The following is a 13,410-nucleotide window of genomic DNA, read 5'->3' as shown; positions in this document are numbered from 1 at the left end:
GGAAATAACATTATTAAAAGCTTCAGTCAAAGCAAATTCATTCCTAATCCTAAATACAAATTGAGAAGACCAGACATAATTTACCGTAGATAGACCGTTTAATGAATTTACATTAGATATACAGTGAAATGGACAACAACAAAAATCTCCAGCTCCATGTCTGTTTTCATTATTGCAGAACATACTATAAATGATTGGTGACAACAAAGGGATTAACATTTGCAGGAGGACGCCATGGGTCTGAGGTCCCCTTTCCTTTTACCTTTGTAAGCAGCAGGGCATAACCTGCCCTAGTTAAAACATTAACTAACTTGCTGTTCCTGGATTTTATTTTCATACTTCATCCACAAATGGTGTGCTGATAAGGTGTCCACTAGCTGCCATTGATTTCTTGCTGTCCACAAATTTTTTCGCAGCCTGGAACAAGGGGAAAAAATAGAAGTCACTTCACCACTTAAGCCATGGCCTATTATAGTATACTTTGTTGTACGGTGGTGTAGCATCAGCCATTTTTGCCAAATCTTTGCCTATAATGTCCAAATTATGGATGACAAGATTAGTGCGGTTAAATATGGAAGTTTGGACTTTTTGTATTGAGTGTATCTCTAAACAGGGATGTGATCAGGGCACCACAAACCCATAGCATCAGTGAGGGTAAAATACTCACATTGACCACATCAGCATGGGTGACAGCGTCTATACTTTGGACAACGGTATCAGGTGACTGATAGGATCCAGTGGCCAAGGCTTGGGCTGCAAGCTCCTCAATTAGGCCCTCGGAGGTCTCGATGGACATCAAGTACTCTGATTTCACTTGGTTCCTACGCATCAACGTCAACAGAAGTCAGAGGTTAAAAACAAAACAAAAACATAGTCCCTACTTCCTACCAGAGCCATTGAGAGAGAAGAGATATGACACTCCCCATAGATTATTCATATATTCTTCAATATTCCATTTATTTACCAAACCAACTTAAGTTGTTTTGGAATTGGTTTGTGTGCTCAGAAATAAGAACACGGGGCACAGCCACTACTGTGTAGTTCCAGCGTTGAACCCCATTAATCAGTGTTCACGTAGCAGTGAAGCGCGCTCGATACATGAACCATGTGGTCACACCATGGGAAGATCAAAAAGCATCATAACTATCTACAGGACTAGTCCCCTACATCCAATGGGTGACGTTCATTGAGCTGTGCTGTCTACCATACAACTGAGGAAAAAAACAATTTCAGATTTGTTTTAACGCTATAAAAAGTAGGTATCCCAAGTAAGCAACAAGTAATACACAAGCAGAATAATAGAAGCACTCAGATGTCTGCTGGAAACCCATTTCTGATCGACCTGTGGCGCTCACTTTGCTCTGGTGATGTCAGCCTCTGTGACGTTTCCCTCGGCCAAACTCGTCACCTGGGCAATGGCTGCTTTGATCACCTATACAGAGATGGACGGCCAGCGTGAGTCGAGTGAAACACAAAATCAACACTAATGGGCATTTTGCTGCATCTTCATTCATCTTGGAGTGTAATTTAAAAGCTGGCACTCACCTCTCCTGCAGACTCAGCTTGTGCAATGGTGTACACTCCAAAGAGCCCAGAGTCAGAATATGCGGTATGGAAGGCTGAGGCCTGAAACAGCAATACAAAAAAAACATGTGTATTTCGCTTTAAACAACACAAAGTCTAATAATGGCATGGCCTCCCTGTCTGATCGTTAGCCATCGATAGTAAGTCATTATGTGTGCAGTTTGCGAATGAAGCTGTGCAAATTACAATGTGGTGTTGAATGGGCGTGGCTGCAATACACAAGTTGGCAGCTTTAGTGGTGATGTTAACTAGTGTGGTGACAGTCTGCATCTCATTGCACCAAATGGAAATAGCAATCTTATTTCTAAATTTTTTACCCTGCGATTTTTGTAACCCATTTTTTTCACCCGGTGCCAATTTCCTAAGTGATCCTGGGCGCTACACCAGCCCTACACCAGCACTACACCAGTCCCCCACAGTAGGGAGGCCAGGGCCGAGCTCATGCTTCCTTCAATGCATGAGAGCCAACTGACCTTCTTGTCACCTGACGGGGGAGTTTCCCTGGTTGGACGTAGCGCGTGGAAGGAACACGTTATTCCAACCAGTTCCCTTCCCCTCCATCAGGCGCCCCGGCTGTCATGGGGGAGGCAGTATAGCGACCAGGATTACTACATGTTTTTGTGAGGGTATTAACTACCCTAGCAATCTTAATATAAAAATAAATACTTCCCTCCCAACAGAAGTGTATTTACATATTTAAACATTTACATGCATAGATTTTCAACTAGGATCCAATTCTCACACTTTCCATTGGTTTCACTTTTGTTTACGGCCAGAGTTACAGGTGGTTCATGGCAAAAAAATATATAACGTAAAAATGATATATATATATATACACACACACACACACACACTGAAAATAGCCGATCTAAAAGCTCACAAAACGTTATGCTGCCACACGTGAGTTTGTAGATTGGCTATTTTTGGTGTGTGGCATCAAGATCATTAATTGTTACGTTTTTTCTTATAAATAAAATAGAAATGACTGTGTTATGCGTTATACTAAATACTGTATGTTGTTGTGGGGAGGTAGAGTGGTCCTTGAGGATGGTTCTAAATATGATATGGTCCAGAGTTCAAAAAAGGTTAAGAACCACTGGTCTAGAGCATAATGAACCACAACAATACTAGAATTCAAGAGACAAACACGATGGAGAAGGCTCACATCAAAGGGCTGTGTGGTGGCTTTGGCGATGCCGTGGCTCAATTTGCTGATGTTGTTGGCTCCCCTCTTTACATGTGGGCCGGCTCCCAGGATCCTCTGCAGCACACTGAAGGCATTAGCCTCTGCTGAACCCGCCACGGCACCTTCACAGGCAATCAACGCGTGTACCAGGCCATCGTTGTTCTGCACCCGCAGCTCACCTACACACAAAATGTACCGTGACAACAACCTAAACCAGCGTGTTCCAAGCAAACATGTGCAATGAGCCCAAATGTACTTTACTGTATACCATTATATAAAAAAGGTTGAGACGCATGCTACATACATCACAGTCACTGCAAAATGGGGATTTTACCTCCACGGTACACAGCTTTGGCCCCAGGTGCTCCAGGCCCACTGCGGGCACTCAGGAGCCCCTCACCTAATTGCCTCAGATCTGAGTGCTTCACACCTGGACAGAGAGATAAGAGAATATTAACATTATTAGCCTATAAACAGCCTAGATGTGGAATATAATCATTATGGAGTTACAAGTGTGATAGGGTCCCACACAACGGATAAAAATGTGTGTCAGAAAACATAATGTACTGCCTTTCACATGTACACAGAGGGACTGATATCAAGTAAACCAACTCCTACATCATGATACCATTAGTACAACTTGTGATCTTTTGTCCACATACCGGCATCTAGTATATGCCAACTGCCTGCATCTTTGGGCAGTAGTCAAATTACTTTGACAAAGCTAAGTAAACAAGCAGGCACGGGTATGCACACACACGTGTATTTACATTAAACAAACAAAAATGAGATACTATTCTTAATTGAGTCAGCCAGTCATTACCAAGATAGCATCATAAGAGGGATATTCTTCAGAAAGACAACAGCAGAGCATGGGTTGGTATGTCTTTGGGTTGTCAGGCGTAGCCAGACAATCTGAGATTTCTGCCTACCGAAACATCTGTGGACATCTAAATTCAATATAGTAGCTAGAACAGCGGCAACCAAGACCGCTGACAAACCTACAGCCATTGGTTTGAAAGCAAATCACAACACCAGTCCAATATGAGGGACCGCCATAAAGCCTTTGCATTGGTCTTTTTAATCTCTGAATCGTTTCACTGACTTTTAGCCCATACATTAGATGTCACCAGACATTTTGATAGGCGGAGAGCTCCAATCTTCTAGCTACGTGAGACTACACTTTAGGCAATGGCTCTAGCCAACACTCACCTAGTCCTACAAGAGCCATTCTGCCAGTGGTGAAATTGTTCTCAACAAAGGACAGCATCTACATGGAGGGGACGATAAAGAGGTGTGTAAAACCTATTTGGTCACAAACACAAGGTAGCACTGTAACAAAGCAAAAAAAAGGTCCTGAAAGGCCTTAAAATTGGTCTGAAATCACTTGCTTTGCGACAAATTTAACACGATGAGAATGTGAGATAGTTGCTTGTTGCCTCACTTCTCAGGCAGAGAATGTCTGAGAAATAAAGCTGACTTCCAGGACCAGGTTACTGAACAATTTTCATACTTGAAGGTACAGAGCACACACTCACCTGTTCAGGGGTAACTTGGCCGACCATGAAATCGGGGCAGTACAGGGAGTTGGACAGGGCATTCTTGTACGCTGCTTCATGCAACTTTTCAATCACTCCTGCAAGAGACATAAGCAAACCAAATCCCAGCCAGACGTCAATAAGGTTCAGACAGGCAGCCCAAATCAAGTTTTTAGCTTATCCAGATTGGAAACGGATTGGATTTATCAAGTCTGAACAGCAAAAAACATGGAGACCGATTTCTGAAAATCTGATTTGAACCACATTCCTAGTTGGGTTGCACTTCAAATCTCATTTCTAAAGATGTGTCTCAGTCTAGACACTCTGAAGACTGATTTGTAATTCATTGTAACTTGTCAGAAATACTAAATAGATAAGCTATTGGAGATTGGCTATCGTCAAAGTCTGAATACACAATTCCAAACCCTGCAAAAAACAGTATGGACAGTTATTCCTGAAACAAATCAGATTTGCCAGCAAACTGAGCAAAGCCTAGGAGGTGAACACTTTGAATAACAATGACACTCTAATCAACAAATTCCATGAACAACATGGTGCAATGCATGAAATTATGCTTTAGATGAACTGCATTTCAATGAGGAAAATCATTGTACAGATGTACTAGGAGCTGACCTATCTGTGGATACTGCTGAGCCAGGGCCTTGTCTAGCTTCACCCTGGGGGTCAGGTCTTTCACCTCCCATGGCCGGAACTCCTGAGCTGTGGTCACATTGACCAAGAACTCTGCCACTGTATGTCTGGAGGGAGGAGACACACACACAAAATTATGATGGACCATCCCTGAAATTTACTCAACATACACAAAACATAAAAGCAGGTCAGTTCACTCAACACTTTTCATTTAGATGTTCCGACTTCCCAGGAGAATGTCTGTATTTTTATACATGTTCTATTGCATTGTCCTTTGTTTTTTTTTGTTTCATTTACTATTTTGATTTTCTGCATACTATGCATGATTCAAAAGACGTTTAAGAAATAGTTTAACAAATAATTTCTGTTACACTTATTGTATAATTGTTCTCCAAGTCTTATTATCGTTGTTATATATATATATATATATATAAATTCTGATTCTTAATCTGTCTAAATCAAACAGCAATCGCATTACATTGTGAGCTTGTAGATTAATTTCATGAGATCTGCTATTTTGGAAAAATGTTGATAGCATAAAATTGTGCTTAAGTGGTTAAATGTGAGAGGGATTTCTGCAGATGGAGGCAGTGACTTCTACCCTTGATTCTTATCAGCAATCTATGAGGCACTTTGGCAATGGTCCAAAGCGACACATACATCACTGCAACACCAGTGAAATACAACCTCATTTACTTTAAGCAATGTGAGGTACCGTCACTTTCTCTGGCTGTTCAAAAAGTGTTCATCATCAGCAGAGAGAAAGTATTCTTATCAAGCTCAGTATTTCGAACTCTGACGTCACTACGACCGTTCCCTATACTATAGTCTACTGCACTGTTTCTCAACCAGTGGTCCACAGTGCATTGCATTAATACAGGTGTTACATGGGGGGGGGGAGCTAAAAATAATCATAGTTTTTCTTTGTTAAATGTATCAACAATATTTTTAAACAGCCAATTACAAAAATACTATCACAAGTAAGACGCGCGAACGCAGCTCAAAAATATTGTGTATTTACAGACTTGTAATCCGTGTTATTTCACCGTGATGGGGAGAGAACATTGACTGTGTGTGTGTGTGTGTGTGTGTGTGTGTGTGTGTGTGTGTGTGTGTGTGTGTGTGTGTGTGTGTGTGTGTTGCAGGCTGTTGTGCATTGTAATCAGAACATTGTCTAAATTCCTGCACTCTGGCGCACTCGGGTGGCTGCTTACAGGCAGTGCACGCATGTGAGTCACATGGGTGCATGCAGCCAATGAGAGCGTGACTGCACACACACGGACAGACACACACACACACAAGCCGAGCACGGTTTCATAGTAAGCTCCACTTGCGCGGAGGCGCGCCTCCGACCACATTTTCCTAATGTGGTCCTCAGGTTAAGCCATTTGAGTATCCCTGGTCTAACGTATATGACAGTACTTACAGATGGTCTCTCAAGCACTCCACCGAGTACACTATTGTCTCCCTCGTTGACGTCACACTGCATGGAAACACAGGATACCATTGGGGTTAGTGGGCTGGGCTATGAGAAAGTCATACGAGTCTTCTCCTGTTTATTTATAGCTTAAAGGTTAAGTGGGGACATGAGAGAGTGTGTGTGTGTGTGTGTGTGTGTGTGTGTGTGTGTGTGTGTGTGTGTGTGTGTGTGTGTGTGTGTGTGTGTGTCTGTGTGAGAGAGAGAGAGAGATTTGGAGTACATCAAGAGCTATCTTGCCAAGTAATTGTCATTGGTGTACTTGTTTAATTTGCCATTTTATTTATTCATGTGAAATTTTCTTTTTTATTCTTGATTTTTTGATCGTTTCTATACTTTAATGTGTCTTTCTTTAACTGCACCTAGAAGTGTTCAGTGTCTCTAATGGGGATCCTTTAATAAACATAAACAAACACTAACCTCAAGCTGCCCCCCACTGACTCCACGCCACGACAGATCCTAAAGGCTGAAGCACCCTTCGTAGTCTGCAGACAACAACAACAATCATTACTTAACAACCTTCACACAGCAGCACACTGGCCTGTGTGGAGGAAAGTTTTGGGTTTTGTTACAGCATGCAATAACTAAGAGCCTCACCACAGCTAATTAGTGGGCACGATCTCTTGAGAGAGCCCTGTTATGTTATTGTCACTATTCGTTATTGTCTCCGCCAGGCCGAAAGGCATGGCGAGAGAGTATGTTTTACCCCCTGTCCGTCCGTCCGTCCGTTTGTGTGTCCGTCCGTCCATCTGTCTGTGAACAGCTAATCTCAGGCACCGTTGGCCCGGTCGCTGTGAAACTGTGCACGCACACTCCCTGGATGCCAATTCAGAACCTCTGCCCCAAATTTTTCACATGGGCCTGTTATAGCGCCACCAGGAGGCCGATTTGTGCAAAACCCTTTTACTCCTACAGATTGTATCCAAATGTCATGCAAATCGGTACACAGTATCTCTATAGTCATGTGATCAACACGGATCTGTCCGATTGTCCATATTCCATCCTCATTGGCTAAGGTTGGCTCCCAAAATTTGTAGGATTGGTCCGTTTTGAACAAAATGCCTCAAATCATGAACGCAGCTTGCGCTTTCCGTGCAATTTCACACGCAAATTCCCATTAGGCCGAGGAAGAAATGCCAGCCTTTTCACATTGGTCTGTTATAGCGCCACCAGCAGGTCTAATTTAGCAAAACACATTTTTGGAACAAAATGCCTCAAATCATGAATGCAAGGTCTGATTGCCGTGAAAGGCCTAAGAATAAATGGCACCCTTTTCACATTGGCCAATTATAGCGCCACCAGGAGGCCACAATAACCTACCTAACCTGGCGGAGACCTGTGCTCCGAGGAGCACTTTTTCTAGTTCATTCTGTTTCTAATCTTCTTTGGCACCGTCCTTGTGGTTAGTGTCCACCCTGAGACTGAGAGGTCGATCCCCGGCCGGGTTATACCAAAGACTCTAAAAATGGGACCCGATGCCTCTCTGCTTGGCACTCAGCATCAAGGGTCGGATTGGGGGTAATTCCCTGCGACATACTAGCGTCATGTCCAGGGGGTGTACTTGTACATTAAGCTGCCTCTCGCTACAGAAACAGGAGATAGGCTCCTGCCCTATGGGCCTGGGCCTCATGGCACGGCAAGGCTTACTTACCCTCTAGCTCTGCCATACTTTCACCTAGAAGCTTTGTTCAAACGTTTAAATGTTTGCCTCCTTCAGTTATAGATGGGACCAAAATCTTTTATACTTTCTGAAATATTTAACTTAAAAAAGAAGAAAAAAAGGCTATGATTCGTTTTTACATGGAACATCCAGTGTCAGACGTCAAGAGATCAAGCCCACACCTTTCCCCCAGGAACAGTACCCGTCTAGTTAACGGAACTCATTCACAAAACATAGCTAGGGGAGTAGTGAGTCACTGCTCTCCCTGGCTGCATCACACAGTAAGGTATCCAGTGTTTATTACCAGGTTGGCTGCCAACCGCAGCACATGAGAGACCCCCTGGTTCTCCACGGTCTCATATCGACTGCCGCCTTTCACATACACACCAACGCTGCATAAGGGGGAGTAGTTCTCCAACGATGCAATTACTAGACCATTTGGAAGCTTGGACACCTGTGGACATAAAAGGAAACACGTCAAACTGAGGGGCAAACCACTGGGCGCCTTTTTTTCTGGATAAGGAATCGATGGGTTTTGCAGAGGAAAAGGTCAGGATGGGATTTAGAGACTTGAATGCCTGCAACACTCCCAATATCATAAGTCTTTAGGTGCACGTGCACGGCCAAGGAATATTATCAATGTGAAGAGAATGAAGCTAGCACACTGTAATTAATGTCCTTTCAAACAAATTATTTAGCCTCACCAGGAAACTTAACAGGTGTGTTTCAGCTGTTAAGCCTTCATCAGCGTTTAGATGGATTTATATTTATATTAGGAGATTTAGAGACACCAATGTTATGTGGTGTATGACAGTCATTTGAGAGAGAGCTGACCCTTTTCATAAATGTGTTCCCAGGTAAGAGGCATTCATTCAAGATGCACTAATTGATTGCCAAAACAATTATACCTTTGGAATTTGTTTCGGTGTGCAACTACAAGTTCATAAGACCGGTGAAGCATTCCGGATGCAGATTACTTTTTGTGAATTTCAAGCAAGTCAAATACTGGGGAGTGTTTTACCCAAAGAGAGATGATTGAATAGGGTGTTGGCCGGATGTGTGGAGAATTAATTGATCGATCGATAAATAGATCCAATAGGAAATTCAAAGCATAACATCTTAAACACTTTCTAAGTTTCTGCTGGATGCAGATGTGGTATAATTTAGAAATGGTGGGGACTACACTGTCAATCATTTTTGAAGATGCACGCATAATTCAGACCAGCAGTTTGTGTAAACAGGAGCAGCACCTACCTGAATATTCTGGGGAGGGAGAGGGGCAGGGGGGACTGTCTTGTGGCCGGGCTGTGGTACCTCAAAAGGTTCAGTTAGAGCATTAATCCTCCTAACAGCAGCAGCAGCATAGCATCGTTTCTGTGGAAATTACATCAAATAAAGTTGGTTTATTTCTCCTCTGTGGATAATAAGAGTTGTGATGTCCCAACTTCCAAGTCAATAACCAAACCAGATCAAAGAGTATTTTGATTAATTTTGTTACACAAATTGTTACATGTACATTGTTACAAATACATGTGAAATAAGCATCCATCAATTACAGAGAAGTGAGACGTACAGACGGTACGGTTTCTTTGAGAGCAGCGCTGTAATCATGTGTAGTGCACACTACCCCTAAAGCCAGCTAAACTTAACACCCTCTCCACACTCTCTTGCAACTCTTATCACAAGGTTCATGAACGTGATTCTCAACCTTTGAAATTTTAAGTACCCCCATTTTAATAAGCATTACGCCACTGGCCACTGAGCCCCATTTGATACAATTTGTATCTCTGGGACACCAACCTAGCCTGGCTCCACCCCCTGAATCCTTTGCCTAGCATTCAGGGTCTGGTGACGCTTTCGAAGGCGGGTGTTTCTCGGTTGAAAATCTGTACGACGAATCGGGATCGGGACAATCCAGTATGAACCAATCGCGTTGGTTCATAGTGGAGTCCCACTTTGGCCACGCCCCCATCTCAGAACTCCGCTGCATTGAGAGGGCTTTCAGACTGAATAATGGAGTGAAACAAAATGAAAATTCAGGCTGAGTGTCAGGCTAACACCAACCTAGACTGTAAAATCCTCACTTGTAACGTGCAAGGGTCCATTTGGTTTCATTTGTACACTCTCAGAGTTGAAATCAACAAACGCTCCATTGCTATCTGAATGGGGCTATATGAATCATTCAGCTGGAGACCCCCTGGAACCCACTCAAGGACCCCACATTGAGACGGCTTTTTTATATAGACTGTAGATGTGAGTACAATGCATCTCACAAACAACATTGGGAGTTCAGAGAATTTTACTTGATGATTAATTGTCATACAAATAATTGTGACCAGTCCCTTGTGAATTTGACTTTAAGAGGAAACAATTTGTTTCTGACAGTTAATGGGTTGTTAAAAGCCATGTAGTTTAATCTAGGGGCTCAGAGCATACACCACCAGAGTCAACTGATGTATCAGTAAATGCAAATCTTAAACTACAATGCCATCATATATTTATGTATTATGTTTTACCTAGCAATGCTTTTCATACTATTAGTTTCCCTAGGGAAATCCGAGGCAATGGAATACATTTCTAAGGTGTACAGAATCAGAATCAACGTTAGATGTAAAACAGTGGGTGAAATTAGTTTTGTTCAAGTTCCATCGTTTTTGTTATTTCCATAAAAAGAGAAAGGGCAGAAGAAGAGGGGGGGGGGAGAGTGAGAGAGATCAACAAAAACTGCTCATGACATGTAGGCTTCAGCACAATTTAAACACACAATGAGGCTGACCTGAATAATGACCTCTACAATGTCTCATATCAAACAGTTGCCCAGTTATTAGTTATACTGAAAGGGGCGTTTTATCCTGCTGATGTTGATCATGTGCCCATGACCTGGTCATGACCTGAAATGAACCAGTAAAACACAACCAGACTAACATCACATATAGCACTGTCTCACCAACTATAGAAATCAATAACTAGACAACATGCATCTGCCATGCACGTCAAAGGACGCTTGTCATTATTCCATATATAAATATTTCAACATGCCAAAAGCTCCAACATGAGTGACAGTAGTTCTGACTGTGAAGTGAATTTCCAACTGATAGAGAAAACAATGAAAGATATTATGGCGGTCTACATACATTTGTAAAAGAGGGTTGTTGTAATAAAGCCATGCCACTAATATTAGCCTAGGCTTACAATATCCAGTGTGTTAGTAGTAAACAGGTTCTGACATGACCTTCAGGATCCAGTTGAACTACAAACTCAACACAGTTTCAAATGACTCAATAACACAAATGGTGTTATATTTACGCTACCCGAATGTCACCTCAGGTGGTCATTTGACTAGACTTTATGTACCAGAGAAAGGTTCATGGAGAGGCTTCAAGTTGAACTCTATCATAGACAAATCCACTCACTGCAGTGCAAGCTAACTAGCTTAGCTAAGCTAGCCGCTGGCCAGCAGAATGTAGTCAGAGGTGTCTTCAACAAGGACACCATGCAGCTACAACACCCACACAGCTGACATGGAAGAGGTCGTAGGAACTGAAACAAAATGGTGAAACCCATAAGACTCACGGAGACATGGTGGGTTAGAGATGTGAATCCTCTCATGACTTCCCAGCTCTGGCTCTCCTTCAGCCGCAGCTAACAAGATAGACAGCGAAGAACTGATGTCACTCACTGCTACCCACAATCCACTGCTCTGCTGTATACCTAGCCATGGATCACACGACGTCTGTCACGATCCTCATGGATGAACGTCGGCCTGGTGTTTGCACTTTCTATATTTACATCTACATAAACGTTCATATTTCTAATATAAAGTGCTTACCCCATGGCCACAGATGTTAGAATTATATTCGGCTCCACAAAAGTACCCGTATGTTCCGTATTGTTTAAAAAAAAGCAGTTTTATCCGATTGGCGGCCATTTTTTCACAGTTATAATACATCAGCGTGCAATACACCTCCCAACCGACAGGGTCGCCTAGTTGAAAGCATATGGAAAGCATATGGAGGAAATGAACACCGATCAGATTAAAATGCTTTTTATTGAACAGTACGGAAAATACGGGTACTTTTGAGGACCCTACATAATTTTAACATCCGTGGCCATTGGATGAGCTTTTTATATTTGAAATTTGAACGTTAATGTAGATGCACAGGTTGTAAATGGCAAAAGTGTAAATACCTGGTTGAAGTTCATCCATGACTGTTATGATATGACAGTCATGTTTCAGGGCTAACCCAATCATAGATAGTTTCACTACATGCAATGAAATATGAAACTGTTTGGTATAATAATAATAAACAAATCTCCAAAAAAGGCCTAGCTCTTTAAGTTATTATCAGTAATTTATTGTTTGTTTGTTTTTGTCTTTTTTTTATATGCACCTATAATCTTTTTGATGAAGGAATTGTTAGTATCCTACTTGAGAGATTGGACTAGTTTTATGATATGTCCCCTCTCCCCTCCACTTCTCTTGATTATAATTTATGAGCTTGACCTTGATTGTGATCTTGACCTTTGGCCTTTATGACCCAAAATATAGTAACCTTTTCAGGGCAGTCTACTGATCACTAGCCTGGTAAACCATCCCCGACGTGTGAATTTACATTATGCGTCTTTGGAGAGTTGCCAACTAATTCTTCTGCCAAGAAAATGGATCAGATGTTCATGAAACTTGAAGGGAGTGATCAGTTAGCCTGTAAACCATCCTGGTGGTGTGAATTCACATTATCATTATCATGTGTCTTCTGCAGACTGGTCTGGCCCCAAGCGCCGGGTGGGCGTTTTGCAGAAACCAAAAAGTAGAAGAGCCAAGCGCCTGCGCTCAGGGCCCTTTGATTGACAGACGCTGATTGGCTCTTCCGCATTTTGGTTTCTGCAATACGCCCACCCAGCGATTGGGGCCAGAACGGTCTACAATCAGCGTCTGTCAATCAAAGGGCCCTGAGCGCAGGCGCTTGGCTCTTCTACTTTTTGGTTTCTGCAAAACGCCCACCCGGCGCTTGGGGCCAGACCAGTCTGCAGAAGACACATGATAATGATAATGTGAATTCACACCACCAGGATGGTTTACAGGCTAACTGATCACTCCCTTCAAGTTTCATGAACATCTGATCCATTTTCTTGGCAGAAGAATTAGTTGGCAACTCTCCAAAGGTAGCTGATAATATCTCCAGCCATTTCTCACAAAAGTGTCTGCATATACAGTAGACAAGCAGATATTAACCAATGAAACCGGTAAAATTGTCGCAATCATTTTTCCAGTAACAGTAACATCAGATTCTGTTAACACAATCTCCTTCCTATT

The 13,410-nt window shown here is 42.4% G+C and overlaps 1 protein-coding gene across 1 annotated transcript; it reads right to left on the bottom strand.

The window, feature by feature from the left end:
• Positions 1 to 79: 79 nt before the first annotated feature.
• uqcrc2a (ubiquinol-cytochrome c reductase core protein 2a) lies at positions 80 to 11,766 on the bottom strand. Its single transcript, XM_080447332.1, has 14 exons — positions 11,670 to 11,766; positions 9,351 to 9,470; positions 8,401 to 8,550; positions 6,857 to 6,921; positions 6,386 to 6,442; positions 4,942 to 5,066; positions 4,309 to 4,406; positions 3,983 to 4,040; positions 3,105 to 3,200; positions 2,750 to 2,949; positions 1,546 to 1,626; positions 1,356 to 1,432; positions 668 to 821; positions 80 to 417 (listed from the first exon to the last, which is right to left on the bottom strand). The coding sequence occupies exons 1-14, from the start codon at positions 11,703 to 11,705 to the stop codon at positions 334 to 336; spliced, it is 1,401 nt and encodes a 466-aa protein (XP_080303458.1). The 5' UTR covers positions 11,706 to 11,766; the 3' UTR covers positions 80 to 333.
• Between the last annotated feature and the right edge of the window lie 1,644 nt (positions 11,767 to 13,410).

This window comes from Gymnoscopelus braueri, assembly GCF_963280865.1.
Source record: "Gymnoscopelus braueri genome assembly, chromosome: 13".
NCBI lineage: Eukaryota > Metazoa > Chordata > Actinopteri > Myctophiformes > Myctophidae > Gymnoscopelus > Gymnoscopelus braueri.
The sequence above is the reverse complement of the archived record's forward strand: the minus strand, read 5'-3'. Positions and strand labels throughout refer to the sequence as shown.

Bases quoted from the DNA above. Each gene is read 5' to 3' on its own strand.
- uqcrc2a (XM_080447332.1), bottom strand. From the start codon at position 11,705: ATGAGAGGATTCACATCTCTAACCCACCATGTCTCC. The intron at 6,922-8,400 runs GTAATAAACACT...TGTTGTCTGCAG, and splicing joins TGCGGTTGGCAGCCAACCTG to ACTACGAAGGGTGCTTCAGC. The intron at 1,627-2,749 runs GTGAGCCTTCTC...TTGCTGTTTCAG, and splicing joins CCACCACACAGCCCTTTGAT to GCCTCAGCCTTCCATACCGC.